The 22,383-nt window shown below is 41.9% G+C and overlaps 1 protein-coding gene and 1 long non-coding RNA gene across 2 annotated transcripts in view; one reads left to right on the plus strand and one right to left on the minus strand.

The window, feature by feature from the left end:
- Positions 1–21,916, plus strand: part of pomgnt1 (protein O-linked mannose N-acetylglucosaminyltransferase 1 (beta 1,2-)) — a 31,167-nt gene extending 9,251 nt beyond the window's left edge. The window contains exons 9-21 of the mRNA XM_021599715.3: positions 5,306–5,433; positions 5,560–5,630; positions 5,706–5,781; positions 5,902–5,985; positions 6,218–6,259; positions 6,352–6,410; positions 11,459–11,531; positions 15,343–15,471; positions 15,582–15,707; positions 15,901–16,010; positions 16,273–16,408; positions 18,390–18,499; positions 18,729–21,916. Coding sequence (XP_021455390.1) covers positions 5,306–5,433; positions 5,560–5,630; positions 5,706–5,781; positions 5,902–5,985; positions 6,218–6,259; positions 6,352–6,410; positions 11,459–11,531; positions 15,343–15,471; positions 15,582–15,707; positions 15,901–16,010; positions 16,273–16,408; positions 18,390–18,499; positions 18,729–18,810 — 1,226 coding nt within the window. The 3' untranslated portion in view covers positions 18,811–21,916. The remainder of the gene's footprint in view (positions 1–5,305; positions 5,434–5,559; positions 5,631–5,705; positions 5,782–5,901; positions 5,986–6,217; positions 6,260–6,351; positions 6,411–11,458; positions 11,532–15,342; positions 15,472–15,581; positions 15,708–15,900; positions 16,011–16,272; positions 16,409–18,389; positions 18,500–18,728) is intronic.
- Positions 7,775–14,825, minus strand: LOC149984016 (uncharacterized). The gene is made up of 2 exons (XR_016495273.1): positions 11,220–14,825; positions 7,775–9,764 (listed from the first exon to the last, which is right to left on the minus strand). It is a non-coding gene; the product is annotated as an uncharacterized LOC149984016 (long non-coding RNA).
- Positions 21,917–22,383: the final 467 nt, after the last annotated feature.

The following is a 22,383-nucleotide window of genomic DNA, read 5'->3' on the forward strand; positions in this document are numbered from 1 at the left end:
ACATTACTTAATTATGCAGTTAAATTGAATCAAAAGAAAAAAAAGTTGTTTTATTGGTTGTAAAAATGATTCTAAAAAGGTATGGAACACAGATGTACCAAGTAAGCCCTTAACTATCTCATCATGCCCATCTAGTGTGGAGGTTGACGGGATAATAATAACAAAACCAGTTGATATTGCCAATCATTTTGCAGATTTTTTTACAAAGAAAATTAATTTACTGAGCAACAATGTAAACATACATTCATCCAAACAAGCTATTGTCCAATGGATTGATGATCATATTATGAGCAACAAGACCTGCTCTTTTAGTCTGCACACGGTGCACACACCTTTTGAAGTAATTACCTGATTATAAATCTACAGGTTATGGTCTTATGGACAATTTTTTGCTTCACTGTGCTGCTCCCCAGATTGCTGTTCCACTGAGATGCATATTTAATTGATCACTGGAAAAGTGGATGTTTGCAAATGTATGGAAGCATGCGAAACTGTCCCCTATTCCGAAAGACTGCAAAGAACCCATTACTCCTGCCAATATTCGACCAAGTAGTCTACTCCCTACACTCAGTAAAATATTGGAGGGTATTGTGAGTAGACAAATATGGGAGTACATGGAAAAGAATGATCTGATTACAGCCAATCAGCATGCGTATCGCAAAAAACATTCCACTACCACTGCATTGGTTGACATGACTGACCAGTGGCTCAATACTATGGATAATGGAAAGTTTGTGGGTGTACTATTTTTAGATTTCAGTGCAGCATTTGATTTAGTGGATCATGAAATAATTTTGACAAAATTAATGCATTGTTTTTAAGGAGGTAGCAGTCATATCTAACTGACAGGAAACAGTCCACTTATATCAATGGTTCATTTTCTTCCCCTCGTGTTAAACTGTGGAATACCGCAGGGCAGCTGCCTCGGGCCACTATTTAATATATACCAACGACCTTCCCTATGCCTTAGCTGAAACTCAAGCTACTATATTTGCAGATGATACTACAATTTATGCAGCAAGACAATCGGTTCAACAGGTACAGCAAGCTTTACAAGGAGATTTGGAGAATATTAGGGAGTGGGTTTGCCAAAACAAACTTGCTTTAAACACCAAGAAAACCAAAGTTATGTTGGTCTGTTCCACTAGGAAAATGCCAAAACAGCTTGGGATACAATTAAGTACAAATTGAAGAAGTGGCAGAAACCAAACTATTGGGAGTGCAGCTAGACAACTGCTTATCATGGTCGTCTCAAATAACTAATCTATGTAAAAAAAATATATATATATTAAAACAGCATGCATAATCAGAAGGATAGCTAAATATTTACCAGTAAAAATTATTCAGCAAATAACACAAGCATTAATTGAGAGTCAGGTGAACTATTGTTGTGGTCTGGTGAAATGCATCATCAAGTGAAGTTAGGAGGCTGCAGAATGCACAGAACAAAGCAGCCAAGGATTGTTTTAAGGTGGCGATATGGTTCTTCTGTTGCAGTCATGCGCAATGTTCTTGGTTGGTCATCAATCGATAAAATAATTGAAAAAAACATGCTTATTTTATTTCATAATATACATAATTTACGGACAAGTTCTATTCACAACGGTATTCAGTTGGTAAGAGGCAGACATTCTGTAAATACTAGGAATATATTGCCCACCATCTATGCGTTATCCAGACAGAAAAGAGAAATAGGCAAAATAACATTTCGATTGAGAGCAGTAAAGAAATTGAATAAATTCACTGAGCAAACCAGAAACCTTTCAAGATATACATTTAAACATTATTTTAAAACAATTTAAAAATAATGCATAGAAATGTTGTGGGACTATAGTAGATTGAGTATTTATTGGGTCATTATGTATGTTTGTAATAGTGTGTCATATGGAAATTTGATTTGTCCAAATGGGGACTAAAAGAGATCCAAATCAAACCATCACTCCTGTGTTCCAATAGCACGTTGTTAGCTAATCCAAGTTTATCATTTTAAAAGGCTAATTGATCATTAGAAAACCCTTTTGCAATTATGTTAGCACAGCTGAAGACTGTTGTTCTGATTTAAAGAAGCAATAAAACTGTCCTTCTTTAGACTAGTTGAGTATCTGGAGCATCAGAATTTGTGGGTTCGATTACAGACTCAAAATGGCCAGAAACAAATACTTTCTTTTGAAACTTGTCAGTCTATTCTTGTTCTGAGAAATGAAGGCTATTCCATGTGATAAATTGCCAAGAAATTGAAGATCTCGTACAACGCTGTGTACTACTCCCTTCACAGAATAGCACAAACTGGCTCTAACCAGAATACAGAGGAGTGGGAGGTCCCGGTGCACAACTGAGCAAGAGGACAAGTACATTGTTGTGAGGTGTCTGTTTCTCAAATTTGACAAGTCTTCAACTGGCAGCTTCTTTCAAATAGTACCCGCAAAATACCAGTCTCAACGTCAACAGTGAAGAGGTGACTCCGGGATGCTGGCCTTCTAGGCAGAATTCCAGTGTCTGTGTTCTTTTGCCCATCTTAATCTTTTCTTTTTATTGGCCAGTCTGAGATATGGCTTTTTCTTTGATTTGATTTAGATTTAGTGTCATGATTGTGTTATTTATCAGCAGCAAATAATTTGACCACGTGTCTTGCTGATTTGATATCGTTCTGCTTTACGTTATGAAAATAAGCTGTTAATGGACTGTTTTATTTACTATAACTCTCTTGCTAATCACATTTATTGTAAGGGACACACACACACTACGTGTTGCAGTAGGCCTTTTAGAATATTGCAAAACATATCCATCACTCTATCCAAGTTGATGAGCAGGAAACAAACGATGCCAGTCAGCCTGCGCAGCCGGCCCATCGAAACTACACCTAAACCACATGAGGTTGGTGGCACCTTAATTGGGGAGGACGTGGTAATGGCTGTTGCGGAATAGGGGGAATGATATTAAATACAGCAAACACATGGTTTCCATGTATTGATGCCATTCCATTTTTTTGCTCCATTCCAGCCATTATCCTCCCATCAGCAGACTCCACTGACCTAAACTATACCGAAACAAATTTCACACACAAATGGTTGGCCTATAGATGAGATTAAATTGACAATCTGATGAGTGACAATATTATCAGTTGTCAAATTGTACATGAAGAGAGAGGTGCGTCTTGTAATTGACAGATGCAGGGAAAGGAGCATAACTTTTTCAAATCACATGCAGGTAAAACATTTTGATTTCTATATAGTATCAGAAAGAAACTGCAGAATTTGCTCTGACACTTACCTTCGTCAAATATCGCAAAATTCTAGAGGTGCAGCTCCATTTCCAAATGTAACTTTTTCCAAGAATATCCGTGCTGACAATGTGTTCAGCACATGACCACTCGCGCGGCAGCATTGCTCTGACTACGAAGCAAAAACTAGTAACTTAATAAAATATGCTATTTTGTCTTCAATGGATGAATGGGTGATAGAAACCAGAACTGATAATGGTGCATGTGACTTCAATGAACTGAATGATGAGGGTGATTGAATTTGATTCTGTTAAGTTCATGTTTTAAGTATCCCTATATTTCTGTTATTTCGGGGCTATCACTCTGTCAAGAGTGCGCCTGCGCAGGAAGTTTGGTTGTTGATGGACCTAGCCTTGAGTGGAATGGCTACATTGTAGTGTGTTCATACAGTATAGTAAACTTAGTTAAACTGGAACCTTGTCGTTGTCATTTCGAGTTAACAGACTGATCTGAATGTTGAGGGTGAAGAGGATGATTGAAATTAGAACAGTTGTGTAATGATTAAGAATTGTGAGCGGTCTACTTTATTTGATTATGAAAGCCTGGAAATGGTGTATATTTAGAACAGGGGTGGGCAAACCTTTTGGCTCGAGGGCCACATTGGGATTAAGAAATTCAATGGAGGGGCGCATTTTTTTAGGGGATTAATTGTTTGTTAAAAACAATTTGCGGGGGACTCCTGAGTTACGCAGCGGTCTATGGCACCGCATCACTACAGACCCAGGTTCGATCCCAGGCTGTGTCACAGCTGGCCGTGACCGGGAGACGCATGAGGCGGCACACAATTGGCCCAGCGTCGTCTGGGTTAGATTGTCCCGTCGCACTTTAGCGACTCCTGTGGCGGGCCGGGCGCATGCATGCTGACACGGTCGCCAGGTGTACGGTGTTTCCTCCGAACATTGGTGCGGCTGGCTTCCGGGTTAAGCAGGCATTGTCAAGAAGCAGTGCGGCTTGGCTGGGTCGTGTTTCTTAGGACGCACGGCTCTCGACCTTCGCCTCTCCCGAGTCCGTACAGGAGTTGCAGCGATGGGACAAGACTGTAACTACCAATTGGATACCACGAAATTGGACGAAAAAAGGGCTAAAAAACATTGGGGTCGTACTTTGCCCCCCCCCGATTTAGAACCTAACTTATTTTCACTTTATCATACATGCCAGTAATGTGGCGTGAATGCATTGTTGTTGATCCTCTGTATCTTTAAGTATTGTGGTGGCAGCATCATATTATGGGTATTCTTGTCACCAGCAAGGGACTGGGAAGTTTGTCAGGATCAAAATAAATATGAGGAGCAAAGCCCAGTTAGAAAAGTTAGAGGAAAACCTGCTGTAGTCTTCTGGAAAATTGACACTATCCCGGGGTTAGGTTTTCAGCTGGACAATGACAAATGTTAATACCAAAGGCACACCAGAATGGCTTTCCAAGAGGTGGTGAGTGTTCCAGAAAGGTGCATTCTCAGTCCTAGTTTAATCTGCTTGAAAATCATTTTTTTTAAAAATGATATTGCTGTCCGTCAATGATTCCCAACCAAGTTTACTGAGCTTGAGCAATTTTGAGAAAAACAATTGATTTGTGTTTCTCTAAGAGTTGTGCGAGGTTGGTAGTCTTATTCAAAGTGATTTACAGCTGTAAATGGCTGCCAAAGGCGCTTCCACAAAGTATTAACTTGGGTGTTGAAGGCAAATGCAATCAATACATCTTCATTTTTTATGAAGATTCATTTTCAATATTTTGTCTTTTACTTTGAAAGTGTGGACTAGGTTGTGTAGATCGGTTAAAAAAATAAATAATTTGAGGCAGAAAAATGGGAAGACTGCAAGGGTTGTGTATACTTTCACTATGCATTGTCAGGTGGTTTTATGCTCCTGCACCATGTCAACCACCATCTCAACTCCTTCTACTTGTCGTGTGTGTTTTTATACTGAATGCCACACTCGAAGTTCCCTTGTGGGGGGAAAAAATAAAAATGAAATGTGTCAGTGAATTGTAATTAATTGGGTATCATTCTCCTCTCTCTCCCCCTGCAGATGCAGAGTGCCATTGGGCTGACACAGAGCTGAACAGGAGGAGGAAACTCTTCTGCAGTAAGGTGGAGGGCTACGGCAGCATCTGTAGCTGCAAGGACCCGGCCCCCATTGAGTTCAACCCAGACCCAGTAAGGCCCACGTCCCAAATGGCACCCTATTCCCGATTTTAGTGCACTACTTTTTAAATATTTTTTATAAGGGCCTGTCTGGATGATTGAACTCAAGCTTGTCCCCCCTCCCCTTCCTTTCTCTAGCTCCCCAACAACAATGTGTTCAATGTTCCTGTGGCGGTCATCGCTGGGAACAGACCTAACTATCTGTACAGGTATGACTGTGATTCTGATGGAAAGGGACAAGTCTGGAAGTAGGGTTACGACCAGCTCTTTCTTCTCCATGTTAGGATGCTGAGGTCTCTGCTCTCGGCCCAGGGGGTCAACCCACAGATGGTCACAGTCTTCATCGATGGATACTATGAGGTACGGAGTTCCTTCTCTTTATCTTCACCCTCCTCAACCATCTTCTCAACTGTATGGTATTTCATTTATTGCGCTTAAAGCTGTATGTGTGTGCTTGCGTGCATGTGTGTGTTCGTACAGGAGCCCATGGATGTGGTGGAGCTGTTTGGACTGAAGGGGGTTCAACACACTCCCATCAGCATCAAGAATGCCAGAGTATCACAGGTGAGATGTCTGTCAGCCAACTCACTCATCACACTCCGAGCAGCCTCCATCACAGACCAGCTGAAACGGAGTCAGTCACACAGTCATTAGTCAACTAGAAGTCACTTATTTTGTCAAACACCAACAAATGAGACAATCAAAGGCAATGTTGTGTTGTAATGCACACCAGTGTTTTGGCAACCATCACCCACTCCTTACCACCTCTATACATCTGTCTGCTCTCTCCTTTCAGCACTACAAAGCCAGTCTCACTGCAACCTTCAACCTACACCCAGTGAGTATTTTCACCTTTCTGTCCACCAAATCCAGGTTATTATGGTTGTGGTTGATTTCTGCCATTGTGGTCGATTTGTGATTGATTTGCAGGATGCCGACTTTGCCATAGTCCTGGAGGAAGACCTAGATATCTCCATAGATTTCTTCAGGTAAGATCTCTGTAGTTTTAGATTGAATGGATTTGGATTTCACATGACTGGGAATCACAGATACCTTTAAAAAAATAAAGTAGGGACGAAGATCAGAAAACCATAGTTTGATCGGGCTGTTAATTGTGGAATGTTGTCCCACTCCTCTTCGACTGCTGTGCGAAGTTGCTGGATATTGGTGGGAACTGGATCACAGTGTTGTTCATGTCGCTTCAGAGCGTCCCAAACATACTCAATGGGTGACATGTCTGGTGAGTATGCAGGTTGTGGAAGAAATGGGACATTTTCAGCTTGCAGGAATTGTGTACAGATCCTTGCGACATGGGGCCGTACATTATCATGCTGAAACATGAGGCGGTGGCGGTGGATGAGTGGCACGACAATGGGCCTCAGGATTTCATCACGGTATCTCTGTGCATTCAAATTTCCATCTATAAAATGCAATTGTGTTCGTTGTTTGTAGTTTATGCCTGCCCATACCATAAACACATAGCAACATGGGTCACTCTGTTCAAAACGTTGACATCAGCAAACCCCTCGCCTACACGATGCCATCTGCCCTGTACAGTTGAAACCGGAATTCATCCGTGAAGAACACACTTCTCCAGTGTGCCAGTGGCCATCGGAGGTGAGTATTTACCCACTGAAGTCAGTTACAACGCCACGGTCAAGACCCTGGGTAGGACGATGAGCACGCAGATGAGCTTTCCTGAGACGGTTTCTGAGTTTGTGCAGAGGTTCTTCGGTTGTGAAAACCCACAGTTTCATCAGCTGTCCGGGTGGCTGGTCTCAGACAGTCCCGCAGCTGAAGAAGCCAGATGTGGAGTTCCTGGGCTGGCTTGGTTACACATGGTCTGCGGTTGTGGGGCCGGTTGGACGTACTGCCAAATTCTCTAAAATGACATTGGAGGCAGCTTATGGAATAGAAATGAGCATTCATGATGCAGTCAGCATGCCAATGCACGCTCCCTCAACTTGACATCTGTGGCATTGTTGTGTGACAACTGCACAGGTGCACCTGTGTAATCGTGCTGTTAAATGAGTTTCTCGATATGCCACACCTGTCATGTGGATGGATTATCTTGGCAAAGGAGAAATGCTCACTAACAGGGATGGATGTAAGCACAGCATTTGAGAGGGCAGCTTTTTGTGTGTATGGAACATTTCTGGGATCTTTTATAGCAGCTCATGAAACATGGGACCAACACTTTACATGTGTATATACAGTGCATTCGAGAAAGTATTCAGACCCCTTCCCTACTCCACATTTTGTTATGTTACAGCATTAGTCTAAAATTGATCATTTCCTCATCAATCTACACACAATACCCGATAATGACAAAGTGAAAACAGGTTTTATTTTATTTTGGCAAATTTATAAAAAAAACGATACTTAATTATTCAGACTTTGCTATTGAGCTCCAGTGGATCCTGTTTCCATTGATTGTCCTTGATGTTTCTACAACTTGTGCTAAATTCAATTGATTGGACATGATTTGGAAAGGCAAACATCTCTCTATATAAGGTCCTACAGTTGATAGTGTTTGTCAGAGCAAAAACCAAGCCATGAGGTTGAAGGAATTGTCCGTAGAGCTCTGAGATGACAGGATTGTGTTGAGGCACAGATCTGGGGAAGGGTACCAAAACATTTCTGCAGCTTTGAAGGTCCCCAAGAACACAGTGGCCTCCATCATTCTTAAATAGAATAAGTTTGGAACCACCAAGACTCTTCCTAGAACCCTAACCCAGCCAAACTGAGCAATCAGGGGAGAAGGGCCATGGTCAGGGAGGTGAGCAAGAACCCAATGGTCACTTGTGATAGAGCTCAAGAGGTCCTCTGTGGAGATGGTTGTCCTACTGGAAGGTTCTCCCATCTCTGCAGCACTCCACCTATCAGGCCTTTATGGTAGTGGCCAGACGGAAGCCACTCCTCTGTAAAAGGCACATGACCGCCCGCTTAGACTTTGCCAAAAGGCTCCTAAAGGACTCTGACCATGAGAAACAAGATTCTCTGGTCGGATGAAACCAAGATTGAACTCTTTGGCCTGTGTGTCAAGTGTCACGTCTGCAGGAAACCTGTCACCACCATGGTGGTGGCAGCATCATACTGTGGGGATGTTTTTCAGTGGCAGGAACTGGGAGACGAGACAGGACCAAGGGAAAGATGAACGGGGCAAAGTACAGAGCGATCCTTGACTAAAACCTGCTCCAGAGGGCTCAGTACCTCCGACTGGGGTGAAGGTTTACCTTCCAACAGGACAACGACCCTAAGCACACAGTCAAAACAACATAGGAGTGGCTTCGGGACAAGTCTCTGAATGTCCTTGAGTGGTCCAGCCAGAGCCCGGTCTGGAACCCGAACAAACATCTCTGGAGAGACCTGAAAATAGCTGTGCAACCTGACAGAGCTTGAGAGGATCTGCAGAGAAGAATGCGAGAAACTCCCCAAATACACGTGTGCCAAGCTTTTAGCGTCATACCCAAGAAGCCTCAAGGCTGTAATCGCTGCCAAAGGTGTTTCAACAAATACTGAGTAAAGGTTCTGAATACTTATGTAAATGTGATATCAGTTCAAAATTGTATAAATATTTTAACATTTCAACAAACCTGTTTTTGCTTTGTCGTAATGGGGTACTGTATAGAATGAGGGGGAAAACTACATCCATTTTTTAATAAGGCTGTAATGCAGTAAAATGTGGAAAAACTGGAGTCTGAATACTTTCATTCAGGCCCTAAGAATTTCCCCCCTTTTTTTATGTTACAGCCTTAAAAAAAAAAAAAAAAAAAAATATATATATATATATATTTTTTTTTAAATACAAATTGCTCATCAAGCTACGCACAATAACCCATAATGACAAAGCAAGAACAGGTTCAGAAATGTTTGCAAATATATAAAGAATACAAGTAAGTGAAAGTTAATTTACATAAGTATTCAGACCCGCTTTCAACACCTTTTAGAGTCTTTGCCCACAACGATTTGAGGCTGTTCTGAGGGGTGAGGCGCAACTCAATATTAGGAAGGTGTTCTTAATGTGTAGTACACTCAGGTGAGAGGGAGCGAGAGAGCGAGACTTCAATCTCAGCGCAAAGATCATTGGAAGGTTGTCAGTGAGTTTAATGTAGCTGAGTATGTGCTTTAGAATGAATATGACCATTATTGACCAAAAGGGGGCAGTAGATCCACATGCTTCCTGCTTTACTAAATCTCTCTCTCCTTTGTGTGCCCCAATCCTTAAATGTATTAACTGTTGAACATGTGCTACTTCTCCAGCTCTGTCCTCCGTTAACTAATGAGAAATGGCTGACAAACATTTGGAGTATGGGGCCAACTGAATTCAATGCTTGTTTAACCTTTCTGATCTCCCCATCCCGGATCCGGGTTCGTGAATACAGACTCAAGCTCATTACCATAACGCAACGTTAACTATTCATGAAAATCGCAAATGAAATGAAATAAATATGCTAGCTCTCAAGCTTAGCCTTTTGTTAACAACACTGTCATCTCAGATTTTCAAAATATGCTTCTCAACCATTGCAAAACAAGCATTTGTGTAACAGTATTGATGGCTAACGTAGCATTTAGCATTAGCATTCAGCTGGCAACATTTACACAAAAAAACAGAAAAGCATTCAAAAAAATCATTTACCTTTGAAGAACTTCAGATGTTTTCAATGAGGAGACTCTCAGATAGCAAATGTTCAGTTTTTCCTGAAAGATTATTTGTTTAGGACAAATCGCTCCGTTTTCTGCGTCACGTTTAGCTATGAAAAAACCCCTATATCCAGGATTGTGTAAATCTATCAGCAAGCTCATTAGCATAACACAACGTTAACTATTTATGAAAATCGCAAATGAAATGAAATAAATATGCCATCTCTCAAGCTTAGCCTTTTGTAAACAACACTGTCATCTCAGATTTTCAAAATATGCTTCTCAACCATAGGAAAACAATCATTTGTGTAAAAGTAGCTAGCTAGAGTTAGCATTTCGCGTTAGCATTTAGCGTTAGCATTAGCGTTAGCATCCAGCACGCAACATTAACAAAAACATAAAAGCCTTCAAATAAAATCATTTACCTTTGAAGAACTTCTGATGTTTTCAATGAGGATACTCTCAGTTAGATAGCAGATGCTCAGTTTTTCCAAAAAGATTCCTTGTGTATTAGAAATAGCTCCGTTTTATACATCACATTTGGCTACCAAAAAAAATCCATAAATTCAGTCCTCAAAACGCAAACTTTTTTCCAAATTAACTCCATAATATCGACTGAAAACATGGCAAACGTTGTTTAGAATCAATCCTCAAGGTGTTTTTCACATATCTCTTCATTGATACATCGTTCTTGGAAACATGCTTTCTCTCCTGAATCCCAGGAGAAAATGCCTGCACCTGAAGATTACGCACAAATTTAGACAAAGGACACCGGGCGGACCTCTGGAAAATGTAGTCTCTTATGGTCAATCTTCCAATGATATGCCTACAAATACGTCACAATGCTGCTAAGACCTTGGGCGAACGACAGAAAGTGTAGGCTCATTCCTTGCGCAATCACAGCCATATAAGGAGAGAATGGAAAACAGAGCTTCAGAAATTCTGCTAATTCCTGGGTGATGCATCATCTTGGTTTTGCCTGTAGAATGAGTTCTGGGGCACTTACAGACAAAATCTTTGCAGATTCTGAAACTTCAGAGTGTTTTCTTTCCAAAACTAGTCGAGCATCTTTTCGTGACAAAATATCGCGCTTAAAACGGGAACGTTTTTTATCCAAAAATGAAATAGCGCCCCTAGAGCTCTAAGAGGTTAACCTCGCAAACATGCTCTTCGGAAGAGCTGGTAGAGATGGTTCAACTGTCCCATACTGGAATGGAATGTATTTGTGGTAGGGAATCATAGACTTGGATCAACTTTATTCATCCCCAGCATGAAGACATCTATGCGACTCTTGTCCCTCAATCAATGTGACAGATCAGTGCAGGCGGAATCGACGCGACATCTGAAATAAGACAATGGTTGGTGACATGTTATGGTTGTTGTTCCTGTCCAGTTTCCTGAGCCAGACCGTCCATCTGCTCAACGAGGACGACAGCTTATACTGCATCTCGGCTTGGAACGACCAGGTCAGTGTCCTCCTCTCGATACTTTCCACACTTTAAACGTTTTCCTTTCGTTGCTGTAGCTCAGTTGGTAGAGCATGGCTAGTGGGTTAGGGGGCCCCCCACCTCAACATTTGTGGCTCGTCTTGATGACGGACAGAGACATTTACGTTTTTAAAGTACATTTCCTGCAATTCTACACATTTTCACCATACAGAGAACATTTGTTTTAAATGCCCACGAGTAGAATTTCACTTTTTTTCAGCTGAAAGACGATGCCAATAGCTTACCAATGATGTTGCACAACCATTTAAGTCAAGTCATTGTTTTAGTATGATATACTGTATTTGGAGTTGAAATGGGAAATCCCGAAGTGATATTTTCAGTGCCAATGCCGTGTGTTTCCCCTATATGACGTGCTAATACTTTTCAGTCTCTTTCTTTTCTGAGCTGGGTTTTATTTGAATGTTACCACCCACCAGCATGGCATTGTTTATTAATCAGAAACACCTGCAAAGTTCTTTCTCGAGTTGCGACTGAGCTGAGCAATATAATAGATAAAGATTGGCTGAGCCAAACAGCTTTTCCCATAGCCTGCACTTGGCTGCCTGAGATAGGGAGCAAATTACACTTATGTTTTTGCACCTCCATTTTTTTACCAGGAAATTATCATAATCCATTGGTTCATTTGTCAAGTTTCACTTAAATTTGAGCCAGTCCGTATAAAAATATTAACTCAGCAAAAAAAGAAACATCCCTTTTTCAGGACCCTGTCTTTTTAAAGATAATTCATAAAAATCCAAATAACTTCACAGATCTTTATTGTAAAGGGTTTAAACTCTGTTTACCATGCTTGTTCAATGAACCATAAGCAATTAATGAACATGCACCTGTGGAACGGTCGTTAAGACACTAGCAGCTTAGACGGTAGGCAAATAAGGTCACAGGTATGAAAACTTAGGACACTAAAAAGGCCTTTCTACGGACTCTGAAAAACACCAAAAGAAAGATGCCAAGTGTCCCTGCTCATCTGCGTGAATGTGCCTTAGGCATGCTACAAAGAGGCATGAGGACTGCAGATGTGGCCAGGCCAATACATTGCAATGTCTGTACTGTGAGACACCTAAGCTATAGGGAGACAGGATGGATAGCTGATCGTCCTCGCAGTGGCAGACCACGTGTAACATCACCTGCACAGGATCGGTACATCTGAACATCACACCTGCGGGACAGGTACAGGATGGCAACAACAACTGCCCGAGTTACACCAGGGAACGCACAATCCCTCCATCAGTGCTCAGACTGTCCGCAATAGTCTGAGAAAGGCTGGACTGAGGGTTTGTAGGTCTGTTGTAAGGCAGGTCCTCACTAGACATCACCGGCAACAACGTTGCCTATGGGAACAAACACACCGTCTCTGGCCCAAACAGGACTGGCAAAAAATGATCTTCACTGGTGAGTCGCGGTTTTGTCTCACCAGGGGTGGTGGTCGGATTCGCGTTTATTGTCGAAGGAATAAGCGTTACACCGAGGCCTGTCCTCTGGGGCGGTGTGTCACGGCATCATTGGACAGAGCTTGTTGTCATTGCAGGCAATCTCAACGCTGTGCATTGCAGGGAAGACATCCTCCTCCCTTATGTGGTACCCTTCCTGCAGGCTCATCCTGACATGACCCTCCAGCATGACAATGCCACTAGCCATACTGCTCGTTCTGTGCGTGATTTCCTGCAAGACAGGAATGTCAGTGTTCTAGCATGGCCAGCGAATATCCCGGATCTCAGTCCCATTGAGCACGTCTGGGACCTGTTGGAACGGAGGGTGAAGTTCCCAGAAATGTCCGGGAACTTGCAGGTGCCTAGGTGGAAGAATGAGGTAACATCTCACAGCAAGAACAGGCAAATGTGGTGCAGTCCATGAGGAGGAGATGCACTGCAGTACTTAATGCAGCTGGCGGCTACACCAGATACTGACTGTTACTTTTAATTTTTACCCCCCCGCCCCTTTGTTCAGGGACACATTATTCAATTTCTGCCACATGTCTGTGGATCTTGTTCAGTTAGTCTGTTGTTGAATCTTGTTATGTTCATACAAATATTTACACATGTTAAGTTTGCTGAAAATAAGCGCAGTTGACAGTGAGAGAACGTTTCTATTTTTGCTGAGTTTATATACACTAAGTATAGAATCTTAAAAAAAAAAAAAAACATTTAAAAATCAATTTCTTTCCATGTCATAGACTGACCAGGTGCGCAACTCAATATTAGGAAGGTGTTCTTAATGTTTTGTACACTTAGTGTATATGACCATTTTAAAAATGGTAAACTTGCATGTAACTTGATTGCATTTTGGAACTCTGCTCCCCCCACCACCCCAAGATGAATGGTTTTGACCACGCTTCACTGCTTTTGATTGGTGCAGCTAGAAATCACAAGTGTTTATCCTGTATTATAAACTGGGTGGTTTTACATATCATTTGCGGCGTGCATCATGAGCAAAGTCATCGTAGCCTATGATTTGACTTCCCCTAGCTGTGAGAACCATGCCATGAGCACAGGCTGACTTATCACTGCTATAGCGCAGCTGAATAGCCTGCCAGCAGCCTACCGAAGGAGGCACCGTGTTCACTACAATGTAGAACATCGCGACACTAGTCCAAATCGTTCAATAGTTAAGACTATCCATGTTACTTTTTCTATTTCTATGGTGGATTCAGAGCCACAATTTATGAAATATGCCAGGACTTTGGCTATAACAATAGATGGCAAAGTCAAAGATACTGGTTTCCCCTATCCATCTGGTGAACATTTCCCTAATTGCTTATGACAAATCCAGCTCCAGAACCAACTGTAGCCAGCTGGCTAATCTTATGAATAAGGTGTAGCAACAACAGATAACATTCGCTGAATAAGGTTAGCATGCTAGCTAAATACACTGACAGCTGTCAGGGCCCTACTTGTGATTTATCTATACCACCTGGAAATCAACAGAACATTCCCACCCCCAATTCGTGAATATGTATTAGCAGGCTACGTCATTCTTCGGGAGGTGGAACCTAAATGAGAATTTCCTCTTTTGGACAGTAATCATGTAGAAATAGGGGTGGAATTACCCTCTGGTGGGGGCCTTTTTAAAGTTACAATTCTACACATTTTGCCATGACTTGTGCCACGTTAATGTGATATCTGAGTGAGAATGACTAACAAAAATCAATGGGGGGCTCATGGAGGACAGGGCCCCATTCGGCTGGCGGCGAGCCGAACCAACAAGTGTGCTGACATACTCCCTTAATAGACCGCTTGAAAAAAGAGAAAAAATAAACATTTCCTCAAATTTAGTCAATCTAAACTAACTCAAATGTCATTAATTTGTATGTTTTAGCAGAGGATCCTAGTTGCATATTTTTACATCTAACTAAGCTGTTTGGTGCAGTATTTCTCAATGAAAAACTTTGCATGAAAATGAGTCTCTCAATGAATGACAACAAAGACTTTATTGAAGAATCACTACTCTTGGCCAATCACTGACGAAGGGGCGTAGACTTCGGCTCCGCACTTCGGCTTTCCTCTAGAAAAAATGTATTGCGCCCGAACAGCCTTAAAACCCACACCAAAGTCCAAAATGAACAAAAACGTCACGAAATGTCCTAATATATGCACAAACTCTTCCAAACTGTTGGCTGGGAAGCATGCAGACACCGCTTATTTCGCTTATGCCTTGAGCTGGCCCTGCACGCATGACACTAAGTTGCTTTGGATAAAAGCGTCTGGGAATTGGCATATATTACTGTAATGTGTGGAAATTGTGTTTTATGTAGTTTTTAATATCTGCTATGCAGGGTTATGAGCACACCGCAGAGGACCCAGCTCTCCTCTACAGAGTGGAGAGTATGCCAGGCCTGGGCTGGGTGCTGAAGAAGAGTCTCTACAAAGACGAACTGGAGCCCAAGTGGCCCACGCCTGAGAAGGTACTAGCGTGTGTGTGTCTGTGTGTATATGCGTGCGTGCAGTGTTTCCAAAACTGATAGTTAATATTTTCTCTGTGTGATAATGACAACGTGTGTGTGTGTGTGTGTAGCTGTGGGACTGGGACATGTGGATGCGTATGCCAGAACAGAGGAAAGGCAGAGAGTGTATCATCCCTGACGTGTCCCGCTCCTACCACTTTGGCATCATCGGACTCAACATGAACGGCTACTTCCACGTAAGGCCCTCTTCTTCACTACTAGAATACTATGGTATAGCCTTTCATGCCATCTGCTCAGGCTGGTATCCATTTTAAAGTGAACTTGATGATGAATCAGGATACTGACATTTTCTCAGTGGGTTTTCATAAGCTGGTTATGGGTTTGACCTGTTTTGCATTTGAGTGTTTCTTTCTAATTTATCCGCTCTAGGAAGTGTATTTCAAGAAGCACAGGCTCAACACGGTTCCTAATGTCCAGCTGAAGAATGTTGACGGCTTGAAGAAAGATGCCTACGAGCTGGAGATTCAGAATTTACTTAAGTGAGTGAGCATGTATCAGATATAGTCCACAAATTAAGCTGTGTGCGCATGTGTGGGTTTTAAAAATATATATTTCCACCGAGATTTGCTTTCAAATGGATAGTCGTTGCCTCAATAACTAAGTCTATGGGAACAGCTAGCATGTCTGCGCTGACGCTAGTAGCAAAGTACACAGCAAAGTACCCTTGTCACCACTGCTGAAAAAAATCTTAGGGAAAACTTTTCAGTGACTAACATGTGTGTTATTCTGTGTTGTGCTCAGGGAGGCTGATGTACTGGACCACAGTAAGAACCCATGTGAGGACTTGTTCATCCCTGATACAGAGGGGAAGACCTATGTCATGTACATCAAGATGGAGCTGGAGACTGACACATCCACCTGGACTGAGCTTGCCAAGGTAGAGGGGGAGGGGAATTAAGGGGGGATGGGAGATATAGAGACAAGCTCTTCACATTTCAATAGACAGTGCCTTCGGAAAGTATTCAGATGAGATGTTTCTACTTGATTGGAGTCCACCTGTGGTCAATTCAATTGATTAGACATTATTTGGAAAGGCACACACCTGTGTATATAAGGTCCTACAGTTTGCAATCCAAGCATCTTCCTTGAGCTGGCCACCTGGCCAAACTGAGCAATCAGGGGAGAAGGGCCTTGGTCAGGGAGGTGACCAAGAACCAGATGGACACTCTGACAGAGCTCCAGAGTTCCTCTGTGGAGATGGGTGAACCTTCCAGAAGGAAAACCATCTCTGTAGCACTTCACCAATCAGGCCTTTATGGTAGAGTGGCCAGACTGAAGCCACTCCTCAGTAAAAGGTACATGACCGCCCATTTGGAGTTTGCCAAAAGGCTCCTAAAAGACTGTCAGACCATGAGAACCAAGTTTCTGGCAAAATAGAGAGATATCCTTGATGAAAACCTGCTCCAGATTGCAACAGGACAACGACCTTAAGCACACAGCCAAAACAATGCAGGAGTGTCTTTGAGAGCCCGGATTTCAACCTGATCGAACATCTCTGGAGAGACCTGAAAATAGCTGACAGCTTGAGGATCTGCAGAGAAGAACGTGAGAAACTCCTCAAATACAGTTGTGCCAAGCTTGTAGCGTACTACCCAGGAACACTTGAGGCTCTAATCTCTGCCAAAGGTACTTCAACAAAGTACTGAGTAAAGGGTCTGAAAATGTATGTAAATGTGATATCAGTTTTTTATGTCTACAAACCTGTTTTTGCTTTGTCATTAAGGGGTATTGTGTGTGTGTATACAGTGCCTTGCGAAAGTATTCGGCCCCCTTGAACTTTGCGACCTTTTGCCACATTTCAGGCTTCAAACATAAAAGATATAAAACTGTATTTTTTGTGAAGAATCAACAACAAGTGGGACACAATCATGAAGTGGAACGACATTTATTGGATATTTCAAACTTTTTTAACAAATCAAAGACTGAAAAATTGTGCGTGCAAAATTATTCAGCCCCCTTAAGTTAATACTTTGTAGCGCCACCTTTTCCTGCGATTACAGCTGTAAGTCGCTTGGGGTATGTCTCTATTAGTTTTGCACATCGAGAGTCTGACATTTTTTTCCCATTCCTCCTTGCAAAACAGCTCGAGCTCAGTGAGGTTGGATGGAGAGCATTTGTGAACAGCAGTTTTCAGTTCTTTCCACAGATTCTCGATTGGATTCAGGTCTGGACTTTGACTTGGCCATTCTAACACCTGGATATGTTTATTTTTGAACCATTCCATTGTAGATTTTGCTTTATGTTTTGGATCATTGTCTTGTTGGAAGACAAATCTCCGTCCCAGTCTCAGGTCTTTTGCAGACTCCATCAGGTTTTCTTCCAGAATGGTCCTGTATTTGGCTCCATCCATCTTCCCATCAATTTTAACCATCTTCCCTGTCCCTGCTGAAGAAAAGCAGGCCCAAACCATGATGCTGCCACCACCATGTTTGACAGTGGGGATGGTGTGTTCAGCTGTGTTGCTTTTACGCCAAACATAACGTTTTGCATTGTTGCCAAAAAGTTCAAATTTGGTTTCATCTGACCAGAGCACCTTCTTCCAAATGTTTGGTGTGTCTCCCAGGTGGCTTGTGGCAAACTTTAAACAACACTTTTTATGGATATCTTTAAGAAATGGCTTTCTTCTTGCCACTCTTCCATAAAGGCCAGATTTGTGCAATATACGACTGATTGTTGTCCTATGGACAGAGTCTCCCACCTCAGCTGTAGATCTCTGCATTTCAGAATGAGGCTGTAACGTAACGAAAAAAAGTCAAGGTTTTTCACCTTAAACTGAATCTGTATCAAACTGTTGGTGATTTGTTGTCACATGAGAACTTTTTTTTTTTGCGGACTAACGTGTGTGCTGTCCTCCTCAGTGTCTCCATGTGTGGGATCTGGATGTGAGAGGGTACCACAACGGCATGTGGAGGCTCTTCAGGAAGAGGAACCATGTCCTGGTTGTGGCCGTTCCTATCTCGCCATACTCGTAAGTTATTATAGTGTGTCACTGTGGTAATGATTAAGACCCCTCGGCACATTTTATTCAACATTTTATTTAACTCGACAAGTCAGTTAAGAACAAATTGCAGTACTTCACAATAGAATGACAATGTATACTCAACTAAACTTTTTTTTTGAACCAGAACAGAATCCCAATCCAACTTATTTCCACCGCTAATATCTATATTTTTTTCTTCCGTCTTCACTTTGGTCAGTGTGAAGAAGCCAGTGAACGTTACACCCATCCACCTAGAGCCTCCGCCCAAAGAAGAGGGAGCTCCCATGGAGCAGCGTTAGCCCAACACCACCACACACCCTTTCACATTGCGCTCGACTGGTATTATGGTCATTCTTGCAGAGGCTTGGGGTGTCAGAGAGCCATTTTCTTTACACTACAACAACAGGGTATGTGGTGTAGAAGTGATCCACACTGCCTACTGAGGTAGCTTGAGAATCTTGATTCCTGAGGTCAGATTTGGCGCCAGATCCGTTTCTTTACACTAAAAATAGTCTCTTTTGAAACCGGTTTCAAAATAGTGTAAAAGGTGGAGTAGCCCAACGCTCTCTCTAGCCTGGCCTTAACGCCTGCACCCTTACCCTACTACCAACACCACCCTCCTGGCCTTACCACAGACAGCAAGGCTTCTTGGAAGTGGTGTTTTTATGGTGGTGGTCAGACACTGACTGGACTGCACCACTGATCATCATTGGTCTTTCACTGTGTGGAGGTTCACTAGAAGAAGGTTTTTGACGAAGTGGGAGATTGACCGTATTAGGCTGTGCCACAGGATTCCGTCCAAATGGTTACGTATATATAGCTATGCCACTTACTGACACTCTACCTGTGAATTCTCTGAGAAGAGGAGAGGGGACAGAGGCTGGACCAGGAATGGAGTACAAAAGGGATCCGTTAACATTTACTGCATCTTTGATGCGTCTCTTTTACGACGGTTGGATGATGTATGGAAGAAACAAACTGGATGAAAAGGAGAGGGAGGATAATTGACACTCAAATCTCACCCCCAGCTTTGTGGGGACACACCCGGATAAATAAGTGGCTTCCGATGAAACTTGCCCAACCAGAAAATATTGTATTTTTATTTTATTTTAAGTGCTTTGTCAATCCTGAATACATTTTAACTTATGTTTATTTATTTCACTTGCCAGTATATCAACCAACAAGTGGTTGAAATGTTTTATTTTTAATCAGATTTTTAATATCAAATTTTTTACTTTTTAAATTTAAACTTTTAGGCCTAACGTTTACAGATCTGATATACTAATGTAAAGTTGAAGTCAGAAGTTTACATACACCTTAGCCAAATACATTTAAACTCAGTTTTTCACAATTCCTGACATTTAATCAGAGTAAAAATTCCCTGTCGTTTCAGGTAGCCTTCCACAAGCTTCCCACAATACGTTGGGTGAATTTTGGCCCATTCCTCCTGACAGAGCTGGTGTAACTGAGTCAGGTTTGTTGGCCTCCTTGCTCACACATGCTTTTTCAGTTCTGCCCACAAATCTTCTATGAGATAGAGGTCAGGGCTTTATGATGGCCACTCCAATACCTTGACTTTGATGTTCTTAAGCCATTTCGCCATAACTTTGGAAGTATGCTTGGGGTCATTGTCCATTTGGAAGACCCATTTGCGACCAAGCTTTAACTTTCTGACTGATGTGTTGAGATGTTGCTTCAATATATCCACAATTTTCCTACCTCATGACGCCATCTATTTTGTGAAGTGCACCAGTCCCTCCTGCAGCAAAGCACCCACACAACATGATGCTGCCACCCCTGTGCTTCACGGTTGGGATGGTGTTCTTCGGCTTGCAAGCCTCCCTATTTGTCCTCCAAACATAACAATGGTCATTATGGCCAAGCAGTTCTATTTTTTTTCATCAGACCAGAGGACATTTCTCCAAAAAGTACGATCTTTGTCCCCATGTGCCGTTGCAAACCGCAGTCTGGCTTTTTTATGGCGGTTTTGGAGCAGTGGCTTCTTCCTTGCTGGCCATTCAAGTTATGTCGATATAGGACTTGTTTTTCTGTGGATATAGATACCTTTGTACCTGTTTCCTCCAGCATCTTCACAAGGCCCTTTGCTGCTGTTCTGGGATTGATTTGCACTTTTCGCACCAAAGTACGTTCATCTCTAGGAGACAAAACGCGTCTCCTTCCTAAGCGGTATGACGGCGTTGTGGCCCCATGGTGTTTATACTTGCGTACTATTGTTTGTACAGATGAACGTGGTACCTTCAGGCGTTTGGAAATTGCTCCCAAGGAGGAACCGGACTTGTGGAGGTCTAAAAAAAATTTGAGGTCTTTGCTGATATCTTTTGATTTTCCCATGTTGTCAAGCAAAGAGGCACTGAGTTTGAAGGTATGCCTTGAAATACATCCACAGGTACACCTCCAATTGACTCAAATGATGTCAATTAGCCTATCAGAAGCTTCTAAAGCCATGACATCATTTTCTGGAATTTTCCAAGCTGTTTAAAGGCACAGTCAACTTAGTGTTTGTAAACTTCTGATCCACTGGAATTGTGATACAATCTGAACGGTGTAAACAATTGTTGGAAAAATGACTTGTTTCATGCACAAAGTAGATGTCCTAACCGACTTGCCAAAACTATAGTTAACAATACATTTGTGAAGTGGTTAAAAAATGAGTTTTAATGACTCCAATCTAAGTGTATGTAAACTTCTGACTTCAACTGTACATATAGATACATCTATCTATCTGAATAAAAAGGCTCCGCTTATTTTTTATTTTTTTCATTAACCTGTGTTTAAAGTGCTAGTCGTTGCAGATTAGGCACATAAGAGATATGGCACCCTATGTCCCCATATACTGCACTACTTTTGACCAGAGCCCTGTGTGCCCCGGACAAAAGTCGTACACTCTTTAGGGTGCCATTTGCAACGTAAAGAACAGTGGTTATCATCAACCCGTGAACACTAAAGTCTTGTGTCTGTTTCTGCACATATGATGGTCTCTGCACAGTGTGGTTGAGAGACATTTCAAGGTACTACTGGTGGAGGCTTTCTGAAATACTATCACTTTTTTGAAATGTTGGATATGTTATCAATATCTACTGTAGGGTTGAATGGTGATGAAATTGTTTGTAAAAGTAGGTATATTGTATCAGTTTTTTTGCAGAGGTTTTTTGTGTGTGTGTGTGTGTGCTGCAGTGCATTTCATCAGTGTGTGTGTGTGTGTGGGGGGGGGGGGGGGGTGTGTGTGTCGTTGTCTAGCTCTACAGTCCTCTAATTTCAAAGAGAAATCTATTATAATGGAGGTTTGTCTGTTTTGATAATGGTCCATAAACATTTTTTTTGCAGTTTGACTTACATGTGAAGTATTAGTCTCTCAATGAAATGAATAAATCTGTTTTTTTTAAATTCTGGTGTCCAGTTTTTCTTGTAGTGTTTGTATTATTGATTTGGGGGAGTTGCGGTGAAAGAATGCTTAGGTGTGTGTGATTAACATAAGCATGCTTTGGAATATTTGTACGTTTCTCGTTCTCGGTGAGGTTCTCTCATATTCTGTCTCCATTACGGTGTGTAAAGTAATACATCAAGATTAAACTGAGCACACACTTTTTGTAGTCAACTTTCTCCATCTATAAATCAGTATATGTTGTTTTGCACTGATTTAATACTCGAGTGTGTATTATCTTTCATATGTAGGAACATACTGTTTAAAAAATAAATAAAAAATCAACATCAAGGCAACCTGACCAGGTAACAACACGTGTACATGGACCCCACCATGGCTGTCACCAAGGAGAGGGGAAAAGTGTTCGGAAGATTTAGATTACAGCATTAATGACATGGCTTTAATTACATGTAACAGCCTCTGTTTCCAA

The sequence above is a fragment of the Oncorhynchus mykiss genome, chromosome 4, assembly GCF_057628025.1.
Source record: "Oncorhynchus mykiss isolate SJ-2025 chromosome 4, ASM5762802v1, whole genome shotgun sequence".
NCBI lineage: Eukaryota > Metazoa > Chordata > Actinopteri > Salmoniformes > Salmonidae > Oncorhynchus > Oncorhynchus mykiss.